The 27,693-nt window shown below is 42.8% G+C and overlaps 1 protein-coding gene across 1 annotated transcript in view; it reads right to left on the bottom strand.

The window, feature by feature from the left end:
- ZMPSTE24 (zinc metallopeptidase STE24) overlaps positions 1-24,268 on the bottom strand; it is a 34,670-nt gene extending 10,402 nt beyond the window's left edge. The window contains exons 1-7 of the mRNA XM_004614216.2: positions 23,945-24,268; positions 20,643-20,789; positions 14,771-14,857; positions 11,487-11,603; positions 10,953-11,105; positions 8,508-8,649; positions 6,213-6,397 (exon numbers count right to left, since the gene is read on the bottom strand). Of these exons, the coding sequence (XP_004614273.1) occupies positions 6,213-6,397; positions 8,508-8,649; positions 10,953-11,105; positions 11,487-11,603; positions 14,771-14,857; positions 20,643-20,789; positions 23,945-24,067 (954 nt within the window). The 5' untranslated portion in view covers positions 24,068-24,268. The remainder of the gene's footprint in view (positions 1-6,212; positions 6,398-8,507; positions 8,650-10,952; positions 11,106-11,486; positions 11,604-14,770; positions 14,858-20,642; positions 20,790-23,944) is intronic.
- Positions 24,269-27,693: the final 3,425 nt, after the last annotated feature.

Here is a 27,693-nt window from a genome sequence, read left to right on the forward strand (position 1 = left end):
ATGTGATTTTTTCTTTTTTTCTTTTTGGGTCACACCCGGTGATGCACAAAGGTTACTCCTGGCTCAGGCACTCAGGAATTATTCCTGGTGGTGCTTGGGGAACCACATGGGATGCCGGGAATCAAACCCGGGTCAGCCGTGTGCAAGGCAAATGCCCTAACCACTGTGCTATCGCTCCAGCCCCGAGAGAATGTGATTTCTAAAAGGCTGATGTGTCTTGAGGATGTAGCTCAGTGGCAGAGAGTAAGCTTTGTATGTAAAGCCCTAGGTTTGAATCCCCAGCACCCCAAAACAACAACAACAAAATAAGATGCAAGATGAAAAGAAATAGCAAAGAAAAAAGTTCAAATGTATATAAACCTAAAATGTTTAAGGAAATCATTTAAAATCAGACTGTTATTATTTTAGTAATAAGCAGAAATGATTGCTTTTGCTCCACAGTATAATAATAATTATAGATACCACTCATTAATGACTTATGTACCAGACAAAATACACAGCAGGTATTTTACAAATAGTTCATTAGTTTTCCCTATTATAAATAGGTGTACTAGCCCTGTTTTATATAAAGAAACTTTTTTTTTTTTACCGCTCTTTTGGGTCACACTCAGCAATGCACAGGGGTTACTTCTGGCTCTGCACTCAGGAATTACTCCTGGTGGTGCTTGGGGGACCATATGGGATGCTGGGAATCGAACTCGGGTCGGCCACATGCAAGACACACACCTTACCAGCTGTGCTATTACTCCAGCCCCCCAAAGAAACACTCTTTAGGCTTCTGTTCTCATCTTATTTGTGCTCCACTATGAACTATAGATTATCTCTTAAAAACAATCAGCTAGTCAGGAACTGGAGAAATGGCACAGGAGTTTAAGCAGTTTTAATCTCCAACACTCTGAACCCTAAGTACCACCAAAGGTCAATCCTGAGCACAGAGCCAGAAATAGCCTCTGACAGCAGCTGGGTGTGGTCTGATCCTTTCTCTCAAAAACACAAAGCAAACAACCAGTTCTTCATTAGGTAACTTAGGCTCCTGTCTCTAGAGCTTGTCGTCTAGGTTTAGGATATTATCGAGTGTAGGATAACACAGCCTCTGATAGTTTAGGTTTATTGGGTAACTCCCGTCACAGTGCTCCCATTCCTCTGTGTTTATTTGTAACTTCTTTCTTTGTGTTCTGTTGACTTGTAAATATCATTTTTCTCTTCTCCTTGAGTCCTCTGCATAGTTTATTCAGAGCCATGTCCTTTTTGTATGGACACAGGACGACTTAGCAAATGCTATGCTTTTGTAACCTGGGAGTCTTGCAAGCTTCAATGTATCTCTTGTTATGTCCATACACAGATCACTAGTATTAAGATGTGAATATGTTCTGGGACTAAGGAAAGGAAAAAGATCTTTAGAGGTATTATGCCTGCTGACAGTCTGGAAGGGCTTTGGAATGCCCTTAGGTGTGTTCCCTTTGAACCTGATGGCCCTCAGGAAGGGCCTTCTTATGTTGATTTTGCTACCTGGCTGTGTGTAGCCTAGAGGGCAAGGTGGGAGAGACTAGTAGGGGGAGAGACTAGTAGTAGAGACAGTGAAAGAGAATCCAGAGATGCGGCAGTAGATCCAGAGAGAGGACGGAGCTAGGAGTGTGGGAGATGAGAAAGATGGAAGATTGAATAAATGGTAACTAATCAGCAACCAGCTTGGTCCTCGTTCTTCCTTCCGTCGCCTGCCATTGACTAACGGCCACACACAGCGGTTCCAGAGCACCGAACACGGGCGGGCGGTGAGACAGAGCGGCTCGGAGGGCCCGCGAGTGCACACGCCCTTCGGCATGCAGTTTTTTACAATCAAGAACTGCTTCAGCGTCACATTCAAAGACCACACGCCACAAAAGAGTCTGCGTAACTATGGCGGACTCTTGGACAGAGTCAGATTTTCTTGTCTTTTCATATCAGTACCATACGGGAACAGGAACATCTTTTACTTTATGAGAGCATTCCCCATCCCGTTTTTTTTTTTTTTTGCTTTTTTTTGGGGAGGTCACACCTGGCGATGCACAGGGGTTACTCCTAGCTCTGCACTCAGGAATTACCCCTGGCAGTGCTCAGGGGACCATAAGCGATGCTGGGAATCAAACACGGGTCGGCCGCATGCAAGGCAAATGCCCTACCCGCTGTGCTATCACTCCAGTCCCCCACCCTGTTTTTTAAGTTTTTTAATCAAATTCAGACTGACTTATTTGATCCTTGTAACATCAAGCTGGACCAGATGAGAAGTATTATCCTTACTTTATGTATTTTTTAAAAAAAGAAGCAAAAAAATTAAAACGTTTTGCTTAAGATGACCTAAGTACTAGGTAAAACCCTAATGCACATCTGTAGAGCCTGGATACTCTCCACACACAAACCACACGCAAGACTGTCAAAGAACCTTAACAATGGCTGTCTTCCTCTGTAAAAGAACAACTTTTATGTACAGCTTTAAGATATTTCTAATTTTCCTTTTAAACTACTTTTGAGACAGGTTATTCCAATTAAGCTATTTGTTTTCCAAAAAATAAAATTCCAGGTATCTTTTAAACTGTAAATAGCTGGGCAGCCAGTGGTAGTACAGTGGGGAGTGCAACTGCGCGTGGCCGACCTGGGTTGAGTAATCCCTGGGTACAAAGTTAGAAGCCCTAAGCACCACAGCACAAACCAAAAAGTTATCTCTAAGTGGAGGGATTTTATTTTTATTACAATTGTTTTTAATAATGTTTATTTATTTAGCTTTTTGTAACCCTCAGGTGATGCTCAGGGGTTACTCCTGGTGGTGCATGGAGTGGAGGGTCATATGAGATGCCGGGGATCGAACAGGAGTCGGCCCCATGCAAGGCAAACACGCTACCAGCTATGCTACCAGTTCTGGCACCTGAATAGGGTGGGATTTTAGATTACTTCTTTAAATTTCTTTTTTTTTTCTTTTTGGATCACACCTGGCGATGCACTGGGGTTACTCCTGGCTCTGCACTCAGGAATCACCCCTGGTGGTGCTCATGGGACCATATGGGATGCTGGGAATCGAACCCGGGTCGGCTGCATGCAAGGCAAACGCTCTACCCGCTGTGCTATTGCTCCAGCCCCTACTTCTTTAAATTTCTGTGAAGGATAAAATGTGTCACTCAAGGGGCTGGAGTGATAGCACAGCGGGTAGGGCATTTGCCTTGCACTCGGCCGACCCGGGTTCGAATCCCAGCATCCCATGTGGTCCCCTGAGCACCGCCAGGGGTAATTACTGAGTGCAGAGCCAGGAGTAACCCCTGTGCATCACCGGGCGTGACCCCCCAAAAAAAAAAAATATGTCACTCAAAATCACCTTTGCATTCTCCTCGGTTGTTCATAGAAAATATGCAGTGGCAGAAGCTGATTAAATCAGTTCCCTAAACTTTTTCCATACTGCTCTCTTTGATTACTGACTTAATGTCACTGTCATCCCGTTGCTCATCGATTTGTTCGAGCGGGCACCAGTAAAGTCTTTCATTGAGAGACTTATTATTACTGGTTTTGGCATATCCAATATGCACGGGTAGTTTGCCAGGCTCTGCTGCACAGGCTCGATACTCTCGGTAGCTTGCTGGGCTCTCCGAGAGGGGCGGAGGAATCGAACTCGGGTCGGCCGCCTGACAGGCGAACACCCAACCGCTGTGCTATCGCTCCAGCCCACTGACTTAATATCTTTCTTTAAATCAATTCACTTTTTTTTATTTATTTAGCTTTTTATTTAGCTTATTTATTTAGCTTTTTAGTAAAAAAAAGCTTTTTTGAGGGGGGCCACACCTAACAGTTCTCAGGGTTTACTTCTGGCTCTATGAAGTTTGGGAATCCATAAAGGGTGCTAGGGATTGAACCACCATCAGGATCATGCAAAGCACATACTTATTGCAACACTATCTCTCCATTCCCAAGACCCTAGCTTCTTAAACTGTGGTCATGTAGCACTGTTTTTGTGTGCATGTGTGTTTAGGGGGTGGGCGGAGGGTCCAAGAAAAATTTTAAAACATTGTTGTACAATAATTTCTATTTGGGCCAGAGAGATAGTCTAGGAGTATGCTTTGCATGCAGCAGATCCTGCTTCTATTACTGGCATCACGTATGGTCTCCTGAATACCACCAGAAGTGATCCCTTAGCACCACCAGTTGTGGACCCAAAACAAAACAAAACAAAATAAATTTTATAACTGATTATCATTAAGTTTTTAATTTATGTAACTGTTTTATATATATGCCTGGGATCATGTACAAGCTTCTCAGGAGAAAAGGAGTTGCAAGTGAAAAAGTTTTAAAATGCATGGGTCTAGGACCAGAGCGATAGTACAGTGAGGAGAGCGTTTGCTTTGAATGCAGCTGATTCGCGCTCAATCCCTGTCATCCCATATGATCCCTCAAGCACCACCAGGAGTAATTCTTGAGTTAAGAGCCAGGAGTAACCCCTGAGCACTGACGAGTGTGACATTGACATAAATACACACATACACATACACACACACACACACACACACACCCCTGAATTTTAACGTAGTTGCAAAAAGATTTAGCTTCTACCTAAGTCGATCTAAGCTTTACAGCCAGTTGGAAAAAAAACACTCTGTGGCTTCTAGAAGTCCTTTCCTACCTTTCTACTCCGATCTACAAGAATGCATTTAGTCACAGACCTCAAAATGGACATTATTTAGCCTTTTTGCCTCCAGTTTTATTCATTCATTTATTCACTTAAAAAGTCCCATCTATCCCCATGTCAAAATACTGCCTAATCCAAACAGGCTTTCCTTTAAGAATTTGTCTGGGGGCCAGCGAGATAGTACAGCAAGAAGCTTGCCTTGCATATGGCTGATCTGGGATTGAGGTATCTTGCCACATGCAATGCACTCAGGAATCACTCCTGGCAGGCTTGGGGGGTGATATGGAGTGTCAAGAAATGAATCTGGGTTGGCCATGTGCAAGAAGATATGCAACTTGTACTATCTCTCAGGCGCCAAGATTTCAAAGCTTTTAGAGTCATCTTACTTGTCCAGAGTTACACTGACCCCAAGCCATCTCTGTACGCCAGCAGAGCAGAGGCACATCCCATCACTCATACAATACTGGTGAGTTTCTATTTTCTTTTGTTTTGGGGTCATGACCTGATCTGCACAGAGGGAACCATATGGAATGCCCGAGGATTGATGCGGGGGTCAGCTGCGTGCAAGGCAAGTGCCCTACCCACTGTTCAATCTTTGTAGTCGATCTGATTCAATTTGTATTATGTCTCACCATTGTCTCTTGTGCTGCCACTCAGTGTTGGTACTTCCTAATTTGCATTAGCTGACCACATTCAGGAAAGGATTCAGAAATTTTCCCACATTCTCAGGTCATATTTAAGAAACATCCAGTATATAAGGATCCAGAAGTTATATGACATTGGGACCAGAGGACCTTCTCCCATTTATTTTTTTTAATTTTTGCTTCTTGGGTCACACCCGGTGATGCACAGGGGATACTCCTGGCTCATGCACTCAGAAATTACTCCTGGTGGTGCTCGGGGGACTATATGGGATGCTGGGAATCGAACCCGGGTTGGCCATGTGCAAGGCAAACACCCTACCCACTGTGCTATCACTCCAGCGCCTACCTTCTCCCATTTAGGTCATAAACTCCTTGAGAGCAGTTTGTCTCTTATTCCTGGTGCTCAGCAAAGTAGCACAGACTATACATTTCATAAATATATGTTAAACAAACAAAAAAAAAATAGAGCAACAATTACATAATGCACCCAAGGGCACACACGACAGAACCAGGATTCAAATGCAAGTCTCTACTGTAAAGCCTATCATGACTAGCTCTCAATGATGCTAAAAACGTGATATTCATCTCCCCTCTCTCTGGTGAGAATGCTCTGCTGAAAAACATGTCAGGAACATGTCCAAAGCTCCTGCTTTGAAGATAGCTTACAATCATCAGAGCTTTCCTATTTTATGCTTCTCATCCTGATGTACATTTGTATAAGAAGCTCGCAAGGTCTAACACTATCCGAAGTGATAAACTCCGAAATCCTAGCTCTGGAAGGGGCTAGCTGTGATATTTTTAGCCGCCTAGTGTTCAGCCTCCCTAAGTTCTATACTCACTACATAAATATTGATGCTATTTTGAGTCATCACAGGAATGGTTTATAAAACTACGCCAGCATTTCAGGAAAAAACAGAACTCACTTTAACTTTAGTTTTAATTTCTTCACTGTCCCCTTCTCCATCATTGCGGGGTTCCATGCCCGACTCCTCCTGGATGTCTTTGTTTAGTACCGAATACTCTTCTAGTAGAGTGTCAAACAAAACTATTCGCTTGTTCTTGAAGAAGCCATAAAAATAAGCATTGCTGTGGGAAGAGCGTTTAGATCCTAAGGAAGAGACAGTTCAAGCATGGAAATGATTAAAAAGTTTGGGGTCCTTGGAGAGACTTCTAGAAATTGAACTGCTGGAAAGGAGAGTAACATTTAAATTGTTTAATACCTAAATATATATATGTATATATATATACATATATATATATTAACAGTGTCTGTTAGCCTGAAGTCTTGCCAATAAATCCTTATGTTCATTGCAGCTTTATAGCAATAAGGAGTAAAAGCTAAATATCCGACAAGAGTGAAATGATTACATCATAAAGTTATGAAATGCAATTCTAAACAGCCAAAAAACTGCATTTTTGAAGAATTTTAATAGGAAAAACTCAACAATATATTTCAAAAGATATAAAACTTCATGTATGTAAGATTGCATTATGCTGCAAAAAAGTACATGGAAATTGAAAAGCATAAATACAAGCCATAAAGAAACATTAACATAAGTGTTTAACACTGGGTTTTAGCATTGTCAAGATTATATTCTCCTACTTGTTAAATTTTTTCAGTCGTGACTATCTCTGTTCTCCCTGAACCCTGTAACTGCTGCTCAGTTTCTATTTCTTTTGGGTCACACCCAGCAATGCCTAGGAATTACTGCTGGCAGTGCTCGCGGGACCACATGGGATGCTGGGAATAGAACCGGGGTGGGCCGCGTGCAAGGCAAATGCCCTACCCACTGTACTATAGCTCTAGCCCCTCTATTTCTTCTGATACACAGCTTCTCACTGGTGATTTTTAAGTTTAGAAGGGAGATAGGCAAACTATGGCAACTCCAACTTTCTTACTTTTATATTCTTATCAAAGGACAGCCAATCTTGATTATACACCCTGTCTTATTTATTTTTTCTAAAATGACCATTAATTTGAATAAAAATCATATGAGCTGCATTATCTTACCATTTATACATAAAACATGTGCCAACTATGACTCAGAAATACTAAAATTCAAAATTATAGGGGGAAACTGACTTACAGAAGGTTCTACAGCTGGCAAGTAATGGAAGCAGAAACAGACTAACTTATTTACAAAAATGTTAATGTAGAGGCCAGAAAGATAGTACAGTGGATAAGGCACTTGCCTTTCACATGCCTGGGTTTGCTCCCGAGCACCCGTATGTCCCCCAAGCCCACCAGGAGTGGGTCCTTGAGGGCAGAGGACGGAGTAATCCCTGCGTACCACAGTATGTGGCCCAAACTGTCCCCTTGCCTATCTAAAAATCTAGAATTTTTAGATTCTAAAAATCATGACACCACACTATTTTTTTCTCTACAACTTTATAGGTGTTCCTGAACCTTTTAGAGTGATAATGGGCTAATAGTTAAACTTTCAAAAGCAATCATAAGAAAGGCAAAATATAGGGCTGGAGATAGTAACAGGTATAAGGTGCTTGCCTTGCATGCACTGACCAGGGTTTCATCCCTGAGCAAAGAGCCTAGATTTCGCCCTAAATACAACTAGGTATGCACCCCCCAAAAACAAAAAATATTGTATATATGTATATATATATATATATATATATATATATATATATATATATAGTGCTAAAATGAACTGACTATGCCAGGCTCTCCAAGTAAGTTATCTAAAGGAGTAACACAGGTAACAGAAGTAAATAAATCAGTCTAAAAGACATAATGTAACTAGGAGTGATAAAAGCCTTGACCAAAATTTAAATAACACTTTGAGCCAACTAAGTCTAGCTATCGCAGGTCTATGTCATTAAATCCTATATAGCATTACAAAAACAAAGTGTAAAGCCCTAAATGCTAAGTAATAAATTAAAAACAAAACCAAATACCTGATTAGTTGTCTTGGTAAAGTGTTTATTTATTATTTTATTTTTCTTTTTGGGTCACACCCAGTGATGCTCAGGGGTGACTCCCGGCTCTGTACTCAGGAATTACCCCTGGCGGTACTCGGGGGACCATATGGGATGCTGGGAATCAAACCCGTGTCAGCCACGTGCAAGGCAAATGCCCTACCCGCTGTGCATATCTCCAGCCCCTTATTTGTTTATTTTTTTCTCTTAGTAAAGTGTTAAGAATAAAATATTCAAATAGAACAAAACACTTGAAAAAACCCTTCTTACCCTGAGAGTCTTACCTTCAACAACATACACTTTAGTCAAAGGAAAATCAATGCTCTTCGCCATGACTTCAATTTCCTGTTTAAGCTTTCCCTCAGGCAGAGGTGTAAACTTGTCGAATAAAGGGGCAATATAATCAGCATAGATTGTGACGAGCACCTGAAAAAATAAGTGTCACAACAAATTGTGAATGTGTTCTTTGAAGAAAAGTACTCATTATACAGATTTAATTCTATTAAGGCAATTATGTGATCCCAGCCCCAAATCAGGGACTGCAATCTCATTTGCCCTAGTATTCCCTGTCCCAAATAGTACCAGACAGTAAGCACTTGCTATCTGTTTGATGAACTGAGTCTCTACAGTAAGAATGGAAAAGTATAATGTCCATTCAAAACTATTTCAACAGATAAAGCCAACATAACACGGAATTTTGCCTATACCCATCATAATACAGAATGATGTCATTTAAAAAGTAATCAAGGGGCTGGAGTGATAGCATAGAGGGTAGGGCGTTTGCCTTGCACTCGGCTGACCTGGGTTTGATTCCCAGCATCCCATATGGTCCCCTGAGCACTGCCAAGAGTAATTCCTTGGAGTAACCTCTGTGCCTTGCTGGGTGTGACCCAAAAAGCAAAAAAAAAAAAAAAAAAGTAATAAAGATTGGTAGGGGGAGAGAGATAGTACAGTGAGTAGCACATTTGCTTTGCATGTGGTTCGATTCCTGGCACCCATTATCATACAGTCCTCTAAGCCCACCAGTAGTGATCTCTTGAGCACAGAGCCAGAAATATACCCTGAGCAGTTGGGTGTAGCCCAAGAAACAAAACAAAAAAAGTAATCATGATGGACCTGAGGTCTGCTAAAAAATAATCACAATGGTTTGTGTACTCTGTTATTGGTTTATCTGCTAAAGCAAGTCACCTAAGATGCAAAACTGTACTCTTTAGTTCAACTAGTACTTCAGTCATTTTTAAAGCACTTCTCTGCTCTTTCATCTCATTTTTCATATAGCAGATATGTATGTTTCAATCTAATTGGCAGCCATCTTCAATCTTGATTCCATCAATGGGAATCAAGTGGGAAGTGAGTAGATGGAGAAAAACTTATCTATGGAGATGAAAGAGTTGACAAGTGATATATTTTTGAGGCTGCAAATAGAAAATTTTGATTATCCTTTGTGTGTGTTTGTAGGAGTGTAGAATAAAAAAAAAAAAAGAAAAAGAAAATGTGTTTTCAAAGCCCAAAAGGGGGAGAAGGGAGGGGGAGGAGGAGGGGGGGAGGGAGAGAGAGAGAGAGAGAGAGAGAAGGAGGGAGGGAGGGAGGGAGGGAGGAGGGGGGAGAGAGAGAGAGAGAGAGAGAGAGAGAGAGAGAGAGAGAGAGAGAGAGAGAGAGAGAGAGAGAGAGAGGCCTGCCATAGGGGCTGGTGGGTGAAGGGAGGGAAACCTGGGATCACTGGTGCTGGGAAACATACACTGGTGGAGAGATGTGTGCTGGAATACTGTATAACTGAAATCCAATCATGAACAGCTTTGTAAGGGTCTATTTCACAGTGATTTCGTTAAAAATATAATAAAATGTTACTTGCCCTTAGCAATAAATAAATAAATAAAGCAGTACCAAGAAGAAAAAGGGAAAGAAAATGTGTTTTAAGGGAGAGGGAGGGAGGTTTAAGAAGAAAAGAAGGAGACAACGAGAGAAGGGAAGCACTGGGGAGAGAAAGGGGAAAGAACAGGGAGCAGAGAAGGGAGGAGGAAGCGGAAGCGAAGGCTGGAGAAAGGCAAAAGAAACCAGCTATGTCATGCTTTCTTCTTATCCTTCTTTGGGGCAGTAATGATTTTTCAGGCACTGGAATTCCATCAAATGTCTAATGACATTATCACTCTGAGGGGGTCAAGGATGGGCTCAAACAGTAGATCATATGCCTTGCATGTGTAAGGCCTGGGTTTGATCCCTAGCACCACAGCACTGCTGGATGTGGCCCTGGTGGCCTCTGAGCACCACCACAAAGTACAACAGCAATAAAAATTATTAAACTTAAATCATTCATCCTGATGGTAACTCACAAACACAGTCCAAAACTGCCTGACCACTGGTTCATTAAAAGTGGCTAATAGTGGGTCATAGAGATGGCTCAAAGGCTGGCGCCCATTCCCTGGCATCACAAGGTCCTTGGATATCACATCAGGAAGAACCTCTGAGCACTGCTGGGAATGGCCACAGAATAACAAGTACCTAATAAGTAGTTTCTAATATCTAAAAGATACAGCATTAGGATAAGAAAGTCTATGGTTAACTCTCCTATTTCTATACCTAAAAGAAATCAAGAATTTACACAAACACTAATTTATATTTCATCTGTATTGTAAGAACTGCTCATTTGCCAATGAAGAGTACCTATTAAGAAATCATAGGTTTCTTCTTAAGGTACTTTTACAAATGAAAGTAAGACAGGTTTTACTCACCAGAGAAACTACTAATGTGAACAGCCAGGCATAAATAAAAAAATAGTCACCTCCAATTTTAATAATGTACAGTAAAAGTGAAGACACAGGCAACAAAATGCACTGGGTTACAACAAATTTCTTGACTGCATCTTTCATGAAGAATCCCAATGTCTGAAAATAAAAGACATCATCAGAAAAAAACTAAGAAAATGCTTTCAAAATAGCAAATAACAGAATGCAATGGGTATATTATCAAAGTAATTTTTAAAAATCAATAGGCTATTTTTGTATGACAGTAGGCAACCTGAGACAACAAGTAAATATCTTGGAATTTATATTTTAAACTCAGTTAAGTGTATTAACACTTAAGCTGAAGAACACTAGATATTACTGCTAATAGAGCTTATGACAAAGGCTTATGATCTTTACCATATTTGCAGTTGCTTTTTTTCTCAATTAATTATGCTCTAAAATAGCAAATTATGTTTCAATTAGAATCAGCAAACACAAAAGGCCTTCACATTTAAATGAACACTTGCAGTGTCTACTTACCTGCTGATTGAAACCATGCTTTTCTTCTATCACAAAGGTATTATAAAGACTCCATGGCAAACCAGTCAGTGCACTGAAAAGTGTAGCCAACAACAGAAACATCAAGGACTGAGTGATCTAAACACAAGGGGAAAATGGTGTTTTCATATTATAATACAATACATCTTTAAATGAATCACTAGTGAACAATTCAGTATTTGCTGAATACTTATGATCTCAAAAGAAATATACTTGATTCTACAGATATTACCAACTATGTACTATAGTACCATACTATATACTACGGATAGTACTGACAGTGACAGTAATGTCATGTGAATTTCTGCCTCAGTGAATTTCTCCCTTTGACCATATATTTTGTCGAGCTACTGAGCAGTTTTTTCCTAAAGCCTAGTCACAAACCATAGGGTTTTGAACATTTGGTTTTTTTTTTTTTTTCCCTTTTTGGGTCACACCTTGCTCTGCACTCAGGAATTACTCCTGGCGGTGCTCAGGGGACCATATGGGATGCTGGGAATCGAACCCGGGTCGGTCGCATGCAAGGCAAACGCCCTACCCGCTGTGCTATCGCTCCAGCCCCCTGAACATTTGTTTTAAAATAAATCTTTATGATTTATTATCAATAAGTGTTTAATTTGAATACTCATATACCCATGGTCACATAAAAATTTCCTGGGTGGAAAGGGGTAAGGGGTTGTAAGTGACAAAGTTTTAAAAGCCCTATTCTAAAGAAGTCCTTCTGTAAAGTTTTTTCTAAGGCATTGGGGAGACAGCCTGGAGGGGTGGCTAGAGTGCATGGAGGTTCTTAGTGTGACCCCTGCCACATGTGGAACGGCAGGCCCTACCATAGCTGCAGCTCGGCAAAGTAGGATTACGTCACTGGGTCTAGCATCAACAGGAAATGTCCCCCAACACCACTATTTTTTAAATAGGGGAGATCCCTATTAAAAAAAAAATTCTGAGTTTAACCCTCGGTGTGCTTTGCAACTGAAAGTGTGTGAGCACCACAACCCAGTGTGTCTGACCCCTAGTCACTGCAGAAACAACAAAGGGAAGGTAAGGAGGAAAAATGAAAAATAAATAAAACAAAATGGCCTTGAGATGTGGGTCAGTGCAGAGCACCTGCCCTGCATGCAAGAGGTCTCGAACCCTAAGTTTCATCTCTAGCACTGTTCCGTATCACTGAATAAGCTCTCTTCTGTTCTTTTTTTTTAAAGTCTTGGGTCACAGCTGGCAGTGCATGGGAGCCACACCCAATGGCTTAAAGGACCATCTGTTTTGATTTACATGCCCAGGATCTAACAGAGGGCTCCAGTACGGGCTGTAGCCCATTAAAGCTATCTCTCCAACACCCCCAGCACAACTACTTTAACCTCTGCCCCTCCCCCCAGGGCAGTAAAGCATGCAAGCATCACAAGAAGCACACAACCCCTGCATACTGCTACTCAAAAACAAAAAATGAAGAAAACAAAATCATCAAACTGGCAGGAAGAGAATCATAAAATTGTTGCTAATACTGCTAACTGTAAAAATGATGTCTCAACATTACATAAAATATGTATACAGCAAAGCTAAGGAAACAGAAAGAACAGAATTGTGTTCATTCTGTAAATGGTACCTGCTTGGGGCTGGCAGTCCTAAGCACTAATAACACAACAATAAAGAAAATACCCAAAGAGCTTTGCCCCTTGGGTAAGAACTCAAAACTTTTTTGTGGTGGGTAGAAAATGCGATTTGTGCTGGGTAGAAAGTGTGATTTGTGCTGGGTAGAAAGTGTGATTAAGAGACCCTGGTTTGGGGCTGGAGCAATAGTACAGCGGGTAGGGCATTTGCCTTGCACGCGGCTGACCCAGGTTCAATTCCCAGCATCCCATATGGTACCCCGAGCACCACCAGGAGTGATTCCTGAGCGCATGAGCCAGGAGTATCCCCTGTGCATCGCCGGGTGTGACCCAAAAACAAAAATAAAAAAAAGAGACCCTGGTTTGCTCTAGACCACCAAAAAAAATTTTGAAAGTTCTTGTCAGGAGATTAAAAAGTAAACAAATTTACAAGCAAGGTAGCTGGAGATGGTGGAGGAAGCCTGTATAGATGTGTATTATGTAAGTGACAGTGTTTCACTTACATTCACTTATATCTTCATTAGGACACTAGTGAATGAAAGGACACTATTTTAGATGAATTGGTTAGGGAAGGCCTCTCTAAGAAAAACTGATGTGTAAGGTGAGAAGTGACTAAGGAAGCAGGCATGATGCTTATATGAAAAGAACCTAAATAATTTTTTTTTTCTTTTTGGGTCACACCTGGCAATGGACAGGGGTTACTCCTGGCTCATGCACTCAGGAATCACTCCTGGTGGTGCTCGGGAGACCATATGGGATGCTGGGAATCGAACCCAGGTCGGCAGCATGTAAGGTAAACGCTCTACCACTGTGCTATCGCTCCGGCCCTGACCTAAATAATTTTTGAAACAATAGAGGTTACTATGTAAACTGCCTTATAACACATAATAGGCCAGCATCAAGAACCTGTGAAGATAAACAGATCTCACAGGAAGAAGAGACGGTAAAAAATACTAGCTGCTTTAGAAGAATATAAAGAAAAGGAATAAGTGATGAGCGAATTAAAACTGAAGATAGGGGGGCTGGAGTGATGGCATAGTGGGTAGGGCGTTTGCCTTGCACGCGGCCGACCTGGGTTCAAATCCCAGCATCCCATATGGTCCCCTGAGCACCGCCAGGAGTAATTCCTGAGTGCAGAGCCAGGAGTAACCCCTGTGCATTGCCAGGTGTGACCCAAAAACAAAACAAACAAACAAAAAAAAAAACTGAAGATAGGGCCAGCAACCTAGTATATGGGTTAAGGCATTTTCTTGCATGCAACTGACCCTGGTTCAATCCTGGCATAGCACTTGATCCTCCAGGGCTAGGAGTGATCCCTGAGCACAAAGCCGGAGCAAACCCTGAACACCTTGAGGAGTAGCCCAAACTTAATTTAAAATAAAACAAAACAAGGCAATTAGAGATATAAGAAATTTTAAACAACCAGAAGGGAGGAAATAGACTAAATGTAGCTGGGAGGGTCCCTTAAGCACTGCTTAGGAGGTTCCCCAAAATAATTCCAGGTCTTATTATAGCAATTAGCATTATCCTAACACAGCATGGGTGAAATGAGGCCTGTGCAAACTAACAAGCCAATGATTGCAGAAAACAAAAATGAACTTTCTACATAATGTCTGTCAGGAAAAAAAAAATCTGAAAAATACATGCTAATGAATTACATACCTCATAGTCTGATCCAAAGCCAGCATAGCCACAGAACCGTCCAGAAAGTCTCCAGAGATAAGGGATTCCTCCAAACAGAAGAATAAGCTATAAAACAAAGCATACTTAAATCAGATCTGAGCAGTAGCAGAAACTCTCATTGAGAGATGATTTTACAAAGAAAAAAAGAACAAAATAATTACTGCTAGAGAAGAGAGGCCTGGGAATATGGCTCCTGAGGCCCTAAGTTTGATCCCTGGCTCCCAAACAAACAAAAGAACAAGAAAAAAGAGACAGACCCATCTCATTTAGGACAAAAATCTGCATTTTGATGAATATATCCAACAAGAGAACCTCAAGTTTAGACTAAAAAAAAGTTTTTATCTGTGCATTTTATATTGAATAGTTGTCAATTATTAAACTTCCATAGTTGTTAAAAAGAAAACACTACTACCACCCTCAGTACAGCGGGAATAGCCCTGGTGGCCCCCAGCACCACTGGGCATGTGCAGCAGTGCACTGCCCCGTCACAGCACTGAAACAAGGACTGCACTGCTGGGCTGGTCACTGCTGGGCTGGTCACCGCAGGAAGGACCCGATTCCCAAGCACTGCTGCGGAGGCCCCTACAAATAAAATAAGTATATTTTGCTAAAAACAAAACAACCAAACAAATAACACAAAAAAACACCAGGGTTGAAGTGATAATACATCAGGCAGGGCACTTGCCTTGCATGTGGCCAACTGGGGTTCAACCTCTGGCACCCCATATGGTCCCTTGAGCATCTCCAGAAGTAATCCCTGAATGCAAAGGCAGAAGTAAGATCTGAGCACTAATGGGTGTGGGTCTCCGCTACCTTTCATTTCTCCCCCAAAAAAAACCCCAAGATAATGGCCTTTCTAAAACAGAAATAATGTTCAGAAGGTCAAGCAATTTGCCCAATATCTGATACACATTAAAATCTGAAAATTGGGCTGGAGAGATAGTACAGTGAGTAGGATGTTTGCCTTGCACATATCTAACCTGGGTTGATCCCTGGCACCCCATATGGTTTCCTGAGTCCTGCCAGGAGTGACCCCTGAGCAGAGAACCAGGAATAATTCCTGAGCACCAATGAGTGTAGCCCACACACAAAAATAAAATCAAGATTGAAAAATCGCTGTTTTAACTTACTTTTAAAAAGACTTCCTTAATTTTCTATCTAGCTAACTCCATTTTATAAGAGTCAACTCAATCTTGAATGTAAAGTCTGTTTCCTAAAAGATATGTTTGGCAGCACTGCAGACTCACTTGTTGAACTACTGGTATAGAATGATATTTTTTTCATTCTAATCCCAATACTAATATTAAAATAATGCAGAATCTAGGAGTTATGGTACTTTCAGTGAAAAGCTGAAATACATATCATTTAAAGTCTTTTAATTATCAACAGTAGTTTTAAAATGAATTTTAATTGTATCTGTGAATGAATTTAGAAAATGCTGTAGCAAACCTTGTCTAAGACATTTTGGGAAATAAGAACAATAAACAGTAAAGTTTCTCAATATTGATGTCACTCAGCATACTCCTTGGCATATTCTATAATAAAACCCCAACAATGATCCCAACACAAACAATTCCAGTACTTTTACATATGCTTATTTCACTAAGGCTTGAAAACAGGCATGGCAGGGAATACTATTGATGAGGCAACTAAAACTCAGAGAGGTTAAAGTAACTTGCCTAAAGAAATCCAATAAAGGATAAAGAAACTATGGCATAGAAGCACAATGGAATACTACAAGAAAATAGGAAAGATGCTATAAGAAAAGACGAATGCATGCAATTTGCAGCTATGTGGATGGAACTGGAGGGTATTATGGTGAGTGAAGTCAGTCAGAAGGAGAGAGACAGATGCAGAATGATATCTCCTATATGTGGTGGGCTGGAGCTATAAAAGAGCAGGTAAGATGCTTGCCTTACATGCAGTCAGGTTTGATCCCTGGCCTCCTATGGTTCCCCAAGCACCACCAGGAGTGATTCCTGGTACACAGCGAGGAGTAACTCCTGAGCATAGCTGGGTAGAGCCTCCAAACCAAGCCAACCAAACACAAAGAAACAGAGACAAGCAAGTTATATTTGCATTCAAGGAATATCCATCAGGAGTGATCCCTGAGTTCAGAGTCAGGACTAACCCCTGAGAGCACTGTTGGATGTGGTTCCCCCAGCCTTCCCTCCAACCAAAAAAAATATATATATATAAAAAATACCCAAAACCGGGCCAGAGCGATAGCACAGTGGGTAGGGCGTTTGCCTTGCACGCGGCCAACCTGGGTTCGATCCCCGGCATCCCATATGGTCCCCCAAGCACTGTCAGGAGTAGTTCCTGAGTGCAAAGCCAGGAGTAACCCCTGAGCATCACTGGGTGTGACCCAAAAAGAAGAAAAAAAAAAAACCCAAAACCAAACCAAAACAAAATCTCGTATGTGGGATATAATGAAATATAGCAAAAGAATAACAAAAAGCCAAAAGCAACAGAATTTGAGATCTGGCCTACAGAACCAAGCTTGCCATGGCCGGGTGATGGGATGGGGAGAAGGAGAGCCGATGGGGAGCCCCTGAGACAATGGTAGAGGAAATGGACACTCTGGTGTTGGGATGTTGGATACATGAAACCCTATCATTAACAAGATGATAAGTCATGGTGACTAAAATTAATTTCCAAAAAACTCAATAACTAAGATGCAGCTATACATTAAAACACTGCTCTAAGAGTTCATTACCTTAGTCTTCATAAAAAAATATCAAACATGATTTGCTATTTATTTCTCATTATTAAAGTGAAGGGAAATGAGACACAGAAGTAAACTACTGCTTCAAAAATAAGGAGGAACTAGAAGAATTTGACCCTTCCTGTCTTTTCCTACTCTGGTCCCATGCATTCCTCCCCTGAGGCAGGCTCTCTGCTGACAGCTGAGACATCACAGAGCCTCTTGGGGAGGCAGACACCTTCTCTCTGGGGACCCTGCACTCTGCCAGAACCACACACCTGCACCTCCCACACACGGTTTGCTTTGTATTTGCTCTGCCAGAAAGTAATGAACAAAGGGCCTGGAGTGGGTAGGGCACTTGCCTTGCACATAGGTGACCCGGGTTCAATCTCTGGGATCCCATATGGTTCGATGAGGAATCACCAGAGTGATTCCTGAGTGCTGAGCCAGGTGTAACCCATGAGCACTGGTAGGTGTGACCCTCCCCCCTCACAAAAAAAAAGAACTAAGATACAGAAGGCCCAGAAGGCCCAGTGGCTAGTTTGAGGCCACAGAGCTAATAACGTAGAGATACAATTATAATTCCAGCCATATGAACTCAGAGTCTGCTTAACAGTCCTCTCTATAAGTTCACCAAAAAACATTTATTTTTTTTTGGGGGGGGAGAAATTAAAAAAAAAATTATTTTTGGGTGGCAAAAATCTCTTTTTATGTATAAGCACAAGCACACATGCATATAGTACTGAAACTGATAGGTAGTTTGTTAGTAGTATTGACATTTTATAGAGCAAACAGAGTAAAAATGCCTAAACAGGCTAAAGGGACAAGGATGTGAAGATCCTAACAAAAATAAAGTGCAACACGTTCTGTACTACGCAGTCTCTCTTTTAGCATGAGAGACAGTCTGGCTACACTACGTAAAAATAATGTCACTCTTTTTCCCGGTAAATATGATTTATGTGCTTATTATATGCCAGGCACTAGTATAATATGATAAACAAGATCTTAAATTATCCTTTCTGTTAGGAACTATCAGTCTGTCAACTAAACAGGCAAATTCAATGCACTATGATAAATGCTCTGAGAAAAATAATGAAGCTGGATAGATAGTACAGAGGGTAAGGCACTTGCCTTACTGATCCAGATTCAATCTCCAGCATCAAATATGGTTCTCTGAGTACCTCGGGAGTAAGCCCTGAGCACAGCCAGGGGTAGCCCAAAACCAACAAAGGAAAAAGTAAGAAGAATAATAGGGTAGGGTGCTACTTTATCCACACCTGAGGGGCTAAAGCAGTCTGGCCTCTTAGATGTCTCTCTTTTGGATACAAATGCAGGAGTTGGGAACAGTGAGTTTCCAGAGAGTGAGGGGAGATGAGGAAGGTTGTAGGGATAGGGAGACCCCAGACAGAAAGAGCAGCAGGTGAAAAAACCCAAAGTTATAAGCTGGGTTTGAGCTGGGCAAGCGAGAACAGGAAGGGATTTGGGAAAAGAAACAAAAAAGATGAAGCTCAAGTAAGCAATGGTCAGTCAAAAGGAATCTCACAGACACTAAAGAATGGAAGAGTCTTACATTACTCTCAAGAAGAATCAGCATCAGACAGAAGGTTAAACTGGTTGTCCTGAGACTTTTTGGGATGGACGAGAACAGCACTATCAGTCACTTTCACTAGGAATGCCCTTCAGATGACTTGTGGTGCTGGAGTTTTTAAGGTCAGTCACTTTGACAGACATGGTGACAGAAGTTGTTTTGAGGTTAAATCTAGTTGTGTTCAGGGCTTATTCCTGGCAGTGTGGTCAGGATCACTCCTGGCATGGCTCAGGAGATGGTACGTGGTGCCAGGGATTGAATCTGGGTTGGCAGTGTTAAGACAGTGACCTTAACCCCAGTACTACCTCGATGGCCCACTGGCAAACACTGACTGACCTACTGTTTCAAAACACCGGAAGACAAGTAATTAACTCTACTGGTTAATTTCGGTGGCTCCTAACCCCCGAAAAAAACAACCTCATAAACGTTATCAATGGAATTGTGAACTTTACCCTAAAGGAAGCAGTGGAAGGTTTTATGTAGGAGAACATGATCAAAATTGTGCTTTAAGAATATCTTTCGCTGCAATATGGAAGATAAGTCAAGAATGAAGAGAGAGGCAAGAAGCCTGAAGTAGGCCCTGAACACTGCTGGTGAAATACTGTCCCCCGCACCCCCCTCCCAAAAAGAGACAAGCAGGGACTGTACAAAAATAACTTATAGGACCAGAGAGGTAGCTCAAAGGAATCATCGCATGTTGTGCCAGCAGGAGGCACCGGTTCAACCCTCTCATCCCCAGGATCACAGGGTAACCAGAGCAACCCCAGAAACCCCTCCAAGCACCAAACCAAGAGTAGCTCCTGAACACAGCAGAGTATGGTCCAAAAATGAAAAAGACAAAACAAAACAAAACACAACACACAGAATAACTTGCAGCATTAGGTACTTTTTTGTATCAGGTCTAAAGTGATAGTTACCATATTCTACAGTTTTCAACTGACTAAACATTAATATCATCAAGCATTTTTTAAAAACATTACCAAAAGATTTGTAGGACTGAAGAGATGGTTGGACAGGCTGAGCGCACACATTGCGTGCAGGAGGCCCAGCACTGCACGTAGCACTCCCCAACTACTGCTAGGAGTAACTCAGGGTAGGGAGGAGCCCAGAACATGGTCAGGTATGGCCCCAAAATAAAAAAGATTGAAAAAAAATTGTAGGTATGGTATCATCTTTTGTGCCACAAAAATAAGAAAATGGAGGGACAGAGGTAAGATACAGCAGGTAAGATTCTTGCCTTCCCAACCTGAGTTTGAGCCCTGGCCATAGATGTGGTCCCCAGAGCCTGCCAGGACTGATGCCTGAGTGGAGAGTCAGGAGTAAGCCCTGAGCATGGCTGGATTTGGGTTTGGCTGGGCTTGGCACGGGTGCGCGCACGCGCACTCACACACCCACACCATTGGAAACAAACATGACCCGATACACTGTTGGCTGGGCTTCATACACACACACACACACACACACAGTCGGCTGGGCTTCACACACACACACACACAACATTGGAAACATATCATTACATGACCAGATACAGTTTCCCCAGGAAGTAAATTACTTACAGTGCCTTCAATCTCTGAATAGAATCCAGACCAAAAGCTGAAAGTACTTTTATCCAGCTGGTACAGTCGAGATTTCTCAAATGTTTCTGAATCCATGATCTGTTCTAATTCCAGGGGCACATGAGTTGTAGTTTTATATATCTTCCTCTGAAATATTTGGAAGAAAATACTTTCATGAAACAAAACAAGTCATTATTACAATTGTCATGTCTGATCAAATACTGCATGACTAGCATTTTTTGGTTTGTTATTTTTGCAGTGCTGGGAATTGAACTCAGTGCCTCAAATATGTGTGACAGGTGTTCTACCACTGTATCATTTTATCCTCTACTGAACCACAAACATTACATGGTGTACAGCACAAGTTCCCATCTTACTTGGCTTCCTGTCCCCTTAAAAAAAAGAAATTTAATCAGCATCCACCTGCAATTCTACCTCCTTTAAACAAGCAAACAGAAAACACACCCCTATTTCTCCTGAGACTATTACAGCTCTCCTGGACGGTGCCAGCACCCCTACCCCAGAGGATGATACAGCCCATTTTGGGAAACACTGTTTTAGAGCACTACCTTGTCACTTAAGCCTACTGGATTTGCTTTATACGATAAACATATATTACATTTGACCAGCTACACTGACAACTAGAACAACTGATGCCAGGAAAGTAAAAACAAAACAAGATCATTTGAGGTAGGTTGACTTGGTAAAACCAAAATAAGGGGTCCAGCGGGGCCAGAGAGATAGTGCAAAGGGCAGGGCACTTGTCTTGCAACCAAACAACTCAAGTTTGATCTCTGGCATCCCATTTAGTCTCCTGAGCCCTGCCAGGAGTGATCCCTGAGCAGTCAGGAGTAAGCCCTGAGCACAGGTGGGTGTGGCCCAAAAATCAAATAAAAATCAGGATCCAGAGAGAGACCTCAAAGTGCTAGCCCTCAGTAGCAGCACATCAAAAGGCTGATGAGTGACCTGCCAGGGCATGCACTGAAAGAGCAGTTGCACAGCTCAGTGGATTATCCCTGGGTGTGGCCAGTTCCCCTCCTCACTCCCTGCCACCCCCCCCCCCCAAATCCCTCACTGCCCCAGCACTGCTTGGGAGCCTCCACCCACCCCCAACCCACCGAAAGTACAGTGCTGTCACACACTTTACTTTGTAAAGCAACTTGTAATATCACAAAGGATACTGCAATTCCTGGTATAAGCTACATCTTACAAAAAAAAAAAAACCATGAAAAGGAGAAGGAAGCAAATATTCTATATGTAATAAATGCTGTGGTCATTAAATTTGGTCCAGAAGCCAAATCAAGGGTAATTTAATAAGTGACAGATGTAAACATATCAGGTCTTCAAGAAAGATAGGCTTTGCCATTACATTAAATTCTAAAAGGTCACTTCAGCCCGTGGAACATAGAACAGTGAACAGATATCAAACAATAATGGAGACAGCATCTTCTACAATAGTTTTACAGCAAAAGGTTTCTCTATGTTGCTGTAAACTTAACCAGTCCCTCAATGAAAAGCATAACATTAAAACAAGTCAGTAAAAAAGACACTAGACAAAGATAGTTACTGTAGCAAGGCTTATTTATTAAAGAAAGACAGATCAGGGACTGGGGAGATAGTACAATGGGTAGGGTGCTTGCCTTGCACAAGGCCAATCTGGGTTACATCCCTGACACCCCATTTGGTCCCCAGAGCCAGGAGTATATAAGCCCTGAGCATCAATGGGTGTGGCCCCAAAACAAAATAAACATTTGTTTTCTTTTTAAAAGACAGATCAGGGGCTGGAGCAATAGCACAGTGGGTAGGGTGTTTGCCTTGCAAGCAGCTGACCCGGGTTTGATTCCCAGCATCCCATATGGTCCCCTGAACACCGCCAGGGGTAATTCCTGAGTGCTGAGCCAGGAGTGACCCCTGTGCATTGCCAGGTGTGACCCAAAAAGAAAAAAAAAATCAACATCCCACCTTCTGGGCCAGAACAGTAGTACAGCAGGTAGGGGGTTTGCTTTGCATGTGGCTGAACTGGGTTTGACCCTGGGCATCCTATATGCTCTCGCCTGAACGGGGCCAGGAGTAACCCTGAGTATTGTCGGTTGTGATCCAAAAAGTCAAACAACTAAAACCCATCTCCGATAAATGTGTGTTTAAGTATCTGCTCTAGGCCTTTAAGATACTCCACCAAGAAAGGTATCTAAAGAACCATGTCAGACAACCAAGTGCTCTACTGCTTACCGCTGCACTGACTAGTATGGATCAAAGGCAGAGAACAAATTGTAACCCAGTCATCGACGAAAAAAATTTTAACATTTTCAGTGTAGAATAAAAACATACAGAATGTCAACTGGGAGAAGAAACTTGCAGAGGAAAAAAGATTAACTCTCAAGAAAATGAGTCGCTACAAATAAAAAGACAAAGGTGTGAAAAGGGTAAGTACCATGGTTGACTCAATTTGGTGAGAATGAAGAGGAGGTGAAGCAAACCAAGGGCAAGACCAATTTTTTTTTCTTTTTGGGGGTCACACCCAGCAATGCTCAGGGGATACTCCTGGCTCTGCACCCATGAATTACTCCCGGCGGTGCTTAGGGGACCACATGGGATGCCCGGGATCGAACCGGGGTGTGCTATCGAACCCGCTGTGCTATCGCTCCGCCCCCGAGACCCTTTAAAGCAAACAATTCAATTTAAACTAACTTCCACGTTCAGATCCCTAATCCAACAGCTATTTCAAGTGAGGATCTTGTAATCTGTCAAATGACTCTTTTATTGCTCTAACTTTTAAAACAAAAAAACTATAAAGCTGCTTTAAAAAAAAAACTATTCAGGGATGGGGGAGAGGACGTTGGTGGATGATTTTAAGGTTAGCTAGTAGAGCCCAGGTCCACAGAGGAGGCTTCATTTTCAGAAAATGGATTCCGCGCCCCGTGGCTGTGCATGATTACACAACGCCGTGGAAGCTCGCGGCTTCAAAACCCGGAGGCTTCTGATGATGAGTCGCGCGAGGAGGCGAGCGGGACCCCAGGCCCTTAAAGGGACCTCACCCGGGCCAACCCAGCGAGCAGCCGAGGCCCCGTGCCCATCACCAGGCCCTACCGAGCGCGAGTCCCACCGTCACGCTGCGGAAACGTCCCCGATTCCCCCGAGGCCCACCCCGCTCCACCGCCCCCCACCCGACCCCCCGGCGTCGGGTCCAGGCGAGGGGGCTCCGGGAGACTCGGGGCGGGGGCGGTCACTCGGCGTCGGGATGGAGGGCGCGGCCGGCCGCGGGCTGGCCGGGGTCCGGCCCCGCGGGCCCCGGCGGGGCTCACCTGTCGCTGTGCCAGGAAGGTCTCCCACAGATACACCGTCCAAGAGAAGAGCAGCACGGCCCCGAAGATGCGCTTCTCGGCCGGCATCTCCCACACCGCCTCCAGCGACGCCCACGTCCCCATGGCCACCCGCTGCTGCCGGATCCCTCAGCGTGCCCCGGTGCCACACCGACACGAGTCCCCTCGGAGCCTCCCCGCAGTGTCACAGCAATATCCGTCCCTTCCGAGCTCCCCCGCGCCTTACACCCGCCCCCATGCCTCCGTCTCCGGGCCGCCGGCACTGTTCCGCAAACACAGCCCCGCACCGGCGCCCCCTAGGGCTGCCGAGGAGCTACCGGAAAGACGCCGCCCCGCCAGCCTCACTTCCGGCCCGGGGAGGCCTCGAGCCCGGAAACCTCAGAGTCGCGTCGCACTGATATTCCTCCCCCGCCCCTCCTCGCTGGGTCCCCGTGGAAGGTTCCGGCTCCCTTCCTGGACCCCGCAGCGCTGAGCTGTCCGTATTCTACACGAGTGCCACGTCTGTTCGGGGAGGCTGAAAAGCTGAGTTGGATCCCGCAGTTGAGCCCTGCGCTGGGAGAAACGGGGCACCGCATGGTGTGGTCCCCTCCCCCAGGTGGCATTCATTCCTTTGCCCAGAGAGATGCCCTCACTAGCCTGCGGCCTCTGCGGTGCTTCTCCCAATAGGATTTGTCTGCTGCCCTGGGAGACGGGAAGAGGCGCCGATCTCCCAGACTCTAAAACTCATTCCTGGAAAATCGTGCTATTCAGACCCTTGGCGTACTCGTCCCCGGAATACCTTAAGGGTGCGGAGTAGTTTAGAGCCAGAGAAGGCATTTTAAGAGTAGCAGTTTTAGCTGAATTTTGGGTTGCTGTTCATGTTAGAGTGGGCAGAATGATGTGAATTTTATTTAAGGTCTTAACCACTTTCACCCCAAGTGAAAGCTGAGGAGGCATTTTGCCAAATAAACTACCTCGGTGGGGGAGAGGGCCTGGGAATGTAGCCCCTGCCGCTTAGGAATAGGGTCTGGTACTGGATCCCCAGTTCCGCAGATGATGATGATGATGATGATGATGATGATGATGATGATGATGATGATGATGAAGATGATGAGGACGAGGATGATAATGTGTTCTGGATTAAAGCAAGGATAGAATAGATTTACCTGAAATGGAAGAACCTTACTAGGGACAAACTCAAATAGTGCTATGTCTTAGTGCTATGTCTCGGAATTTAGAAGTAAGGAGTCGGAGCGATAGTACAGCGGGTAGAGCATTTACCTTGCACAAGACCCACCCGGGTTTTATCCCAGGTATACCACATGCTTCCCTCAATACCGCCAGGAGTAATTCCTCGGTGCAGAGCTGAGGCATAACCCCTGAGCAATGCCTGTGTTACCCCCTCAAAAAAAATTAGAAGAAACACCTGTTAACACATTTATTTGACTTGAAAAGTGAAATTTTATCTGATTAAAAATGAGTCTGATTTGAAAAGTGAAATTTTATCTGATTAAAAGTGAGTCTGATTTGAAAAGTGAAATTTTATCTGATTAAATATGAGTCTGATTTGGTAAGTTGATTTGACAGAGACTGGTGTTGCTAATTTTCATCTGAAATTTATACTTAATTGAACTAAATTGTATTTGGTTCATTAATTCTACACTAAATTGAACCAAATCGCAGCAGCAACTAAAATATATTTTGGACCAGTGATGTGGCTCAGTGGGCTTAAGTGTATGCCTTGCATGCATGACACCTGGGTTCAATCCCTGGCACAACACAAAACAATAAAGAAAATAGACTTAATTTACAGTGATACTGTAATGCTGAAAATATGTTGAACTAAATCAACTTCCCAAATCTTTCTTAAACGCCTCTAAGTGAGAGTCATTGGTATAATTAAAAGTCCCTGGGGTGTAGGGAGGGACATCCCTTGAGAAAGTTGAGAGCTTCTAATGATAGGATAACAAATTCTTTGGCAAGTTAAATGGTTTCCCTTTCTTTGCTTTAAATAAAATGTATGGTGGAACTAATTGATTTGTTTGCTGATGAAGAAACACAGTTTGATTTTTGGCATGTAATTCAGAAGGAAACCAAAGGATTTAATTTTGTAATAAAACTACAACTGCCCACATTCCCACCTATGTAAGTAATATTTCTGGGCACTGTATGAAAAATTGAATTGGACCCTGATAATTTTGCAATAAGAAATATTTATTCATATACATGAATTAATTAGTGGGAAGTCATATCTAAGCAAGAGATACATTTTTTTTTTTTTGCTTTTTGGGTCACCCCCGGCGGTGCACAGGGGTTACTCCTGGCTCTTCACTCAGGAATTACTCAGGGGACCATATGGGATGCTGGGAATCGAACTCAGGTCGGCCATGTGCAAGGAAAATGCCCTACCCGCTGTTGCTATCGCTCCAGCCCCAAGAGATACATTTCTGGTAGAATTTTCCTTTTCTGTGTGTGTTACCAAAATATATCATTGAGTCATTTTGAGCTACATGCTGAAGATGGTTATAGTGACTACTCAGCTCAGGATAATTTTAATACAGAGTTATGTAATTACAGGGAATTTTTTAAAAATCTAACTTGAAATAATGTTTTATTGTAATAAAGGATCAATAAAAAGAATTTCAGGGTTAGAAGTACAGGTGCTGAAGAACATGGCTTGCATGAAGTCAACGTCATTCAAATCCCTAGCATCACATGGTTCCCCAAGCAACGTGGGTGATGCCATAGAGGCCCCAGCACCTTCAGGGTGGCTCCAGGAATCTCGCGCTACACTGCATCATCTCCTGTGCATTGAGCCTCCAGCCTGGTTGGCCGAGAATCACTAGGGGGCGGTTCCTAGTGACAGAACAGCACTTGGGAATCTAGATCCTACTAATCTCACCCAAAAAGTTTTCAAACAAAATAGATAACATTTTTAGAGGGAGTAGAACATATGAATATGTTAGAAATGATGGGGAATGGGGCATGGTGAAGTGAGAGGCAGCGCACCACATCTGATTGGGAAGGCAACCAATTCTAGGGGGAAATATATTTATACAGCTATATGTATAAGCACACAGGCTCAACCTTTAACTTGTTACTAATCCTTAATAGAAGGGCTTAATGGCTCCTGGGTGAAACAATCTTCACACACTTTCCTCTAAGAAACCTTTTTTTGATCTAATTTTTAGTGGATTATTCATAACAATACAAAATAAATTATTTGGGCAGGGCTTGGGGTTCAGAATGAAAATACGATGGTTGGAAGGTGTAATGGTGGTGGGATTGGTGTTTGAATATTAAATGTAATCAAATATTGTGAACAACTTTATAAAAAAATTGGTAGGGAAGGGGATTATACTTGTGGTACTCAGGGCTTACTACTGGTATCTATTCAGGGATCACTTCTGGTGGGGACCATATGGGATGCTGGAGATCAATCTGAGGTCGGCCTCATGCAAGACAAGTGCCTTATCCAATATACTATCTCTCTGGTTCTATTTAATATCTTTTATAGGGGCCACACCTGGTGTTGCTGAAGAGTGGGGCATGTGGTGTCAAGTATGTACTTTATCACTCAAGCCAACTTGACAGCCCTGTCACTCAATTTTTGTGACAATTTTTAGGTCTAAATTATAAGAGGACTGGAGCAATAGCACAGCGGGTAGGGCATTTGCCTTACACATGGCCGACCCGAGTTCCATTCTTCTGGTCCTCTTGGAGAGCTAAGCAAGCTACCGAGAGTATCTCGC

This window comes from Sorex araneus, chromosome 5, assembly GCF_027595985.1.
Source record: "Sorex araneus isolate mSorAra2 chromosome 5, mSorAra2.pri, whole genome shotgun sequence".
Lineage (NCBI taxonomy): Eukaryota > Metazoa > Chordata > Mammalia > Eulipotyphla > Soricidae > Sorex > Sorex araneus.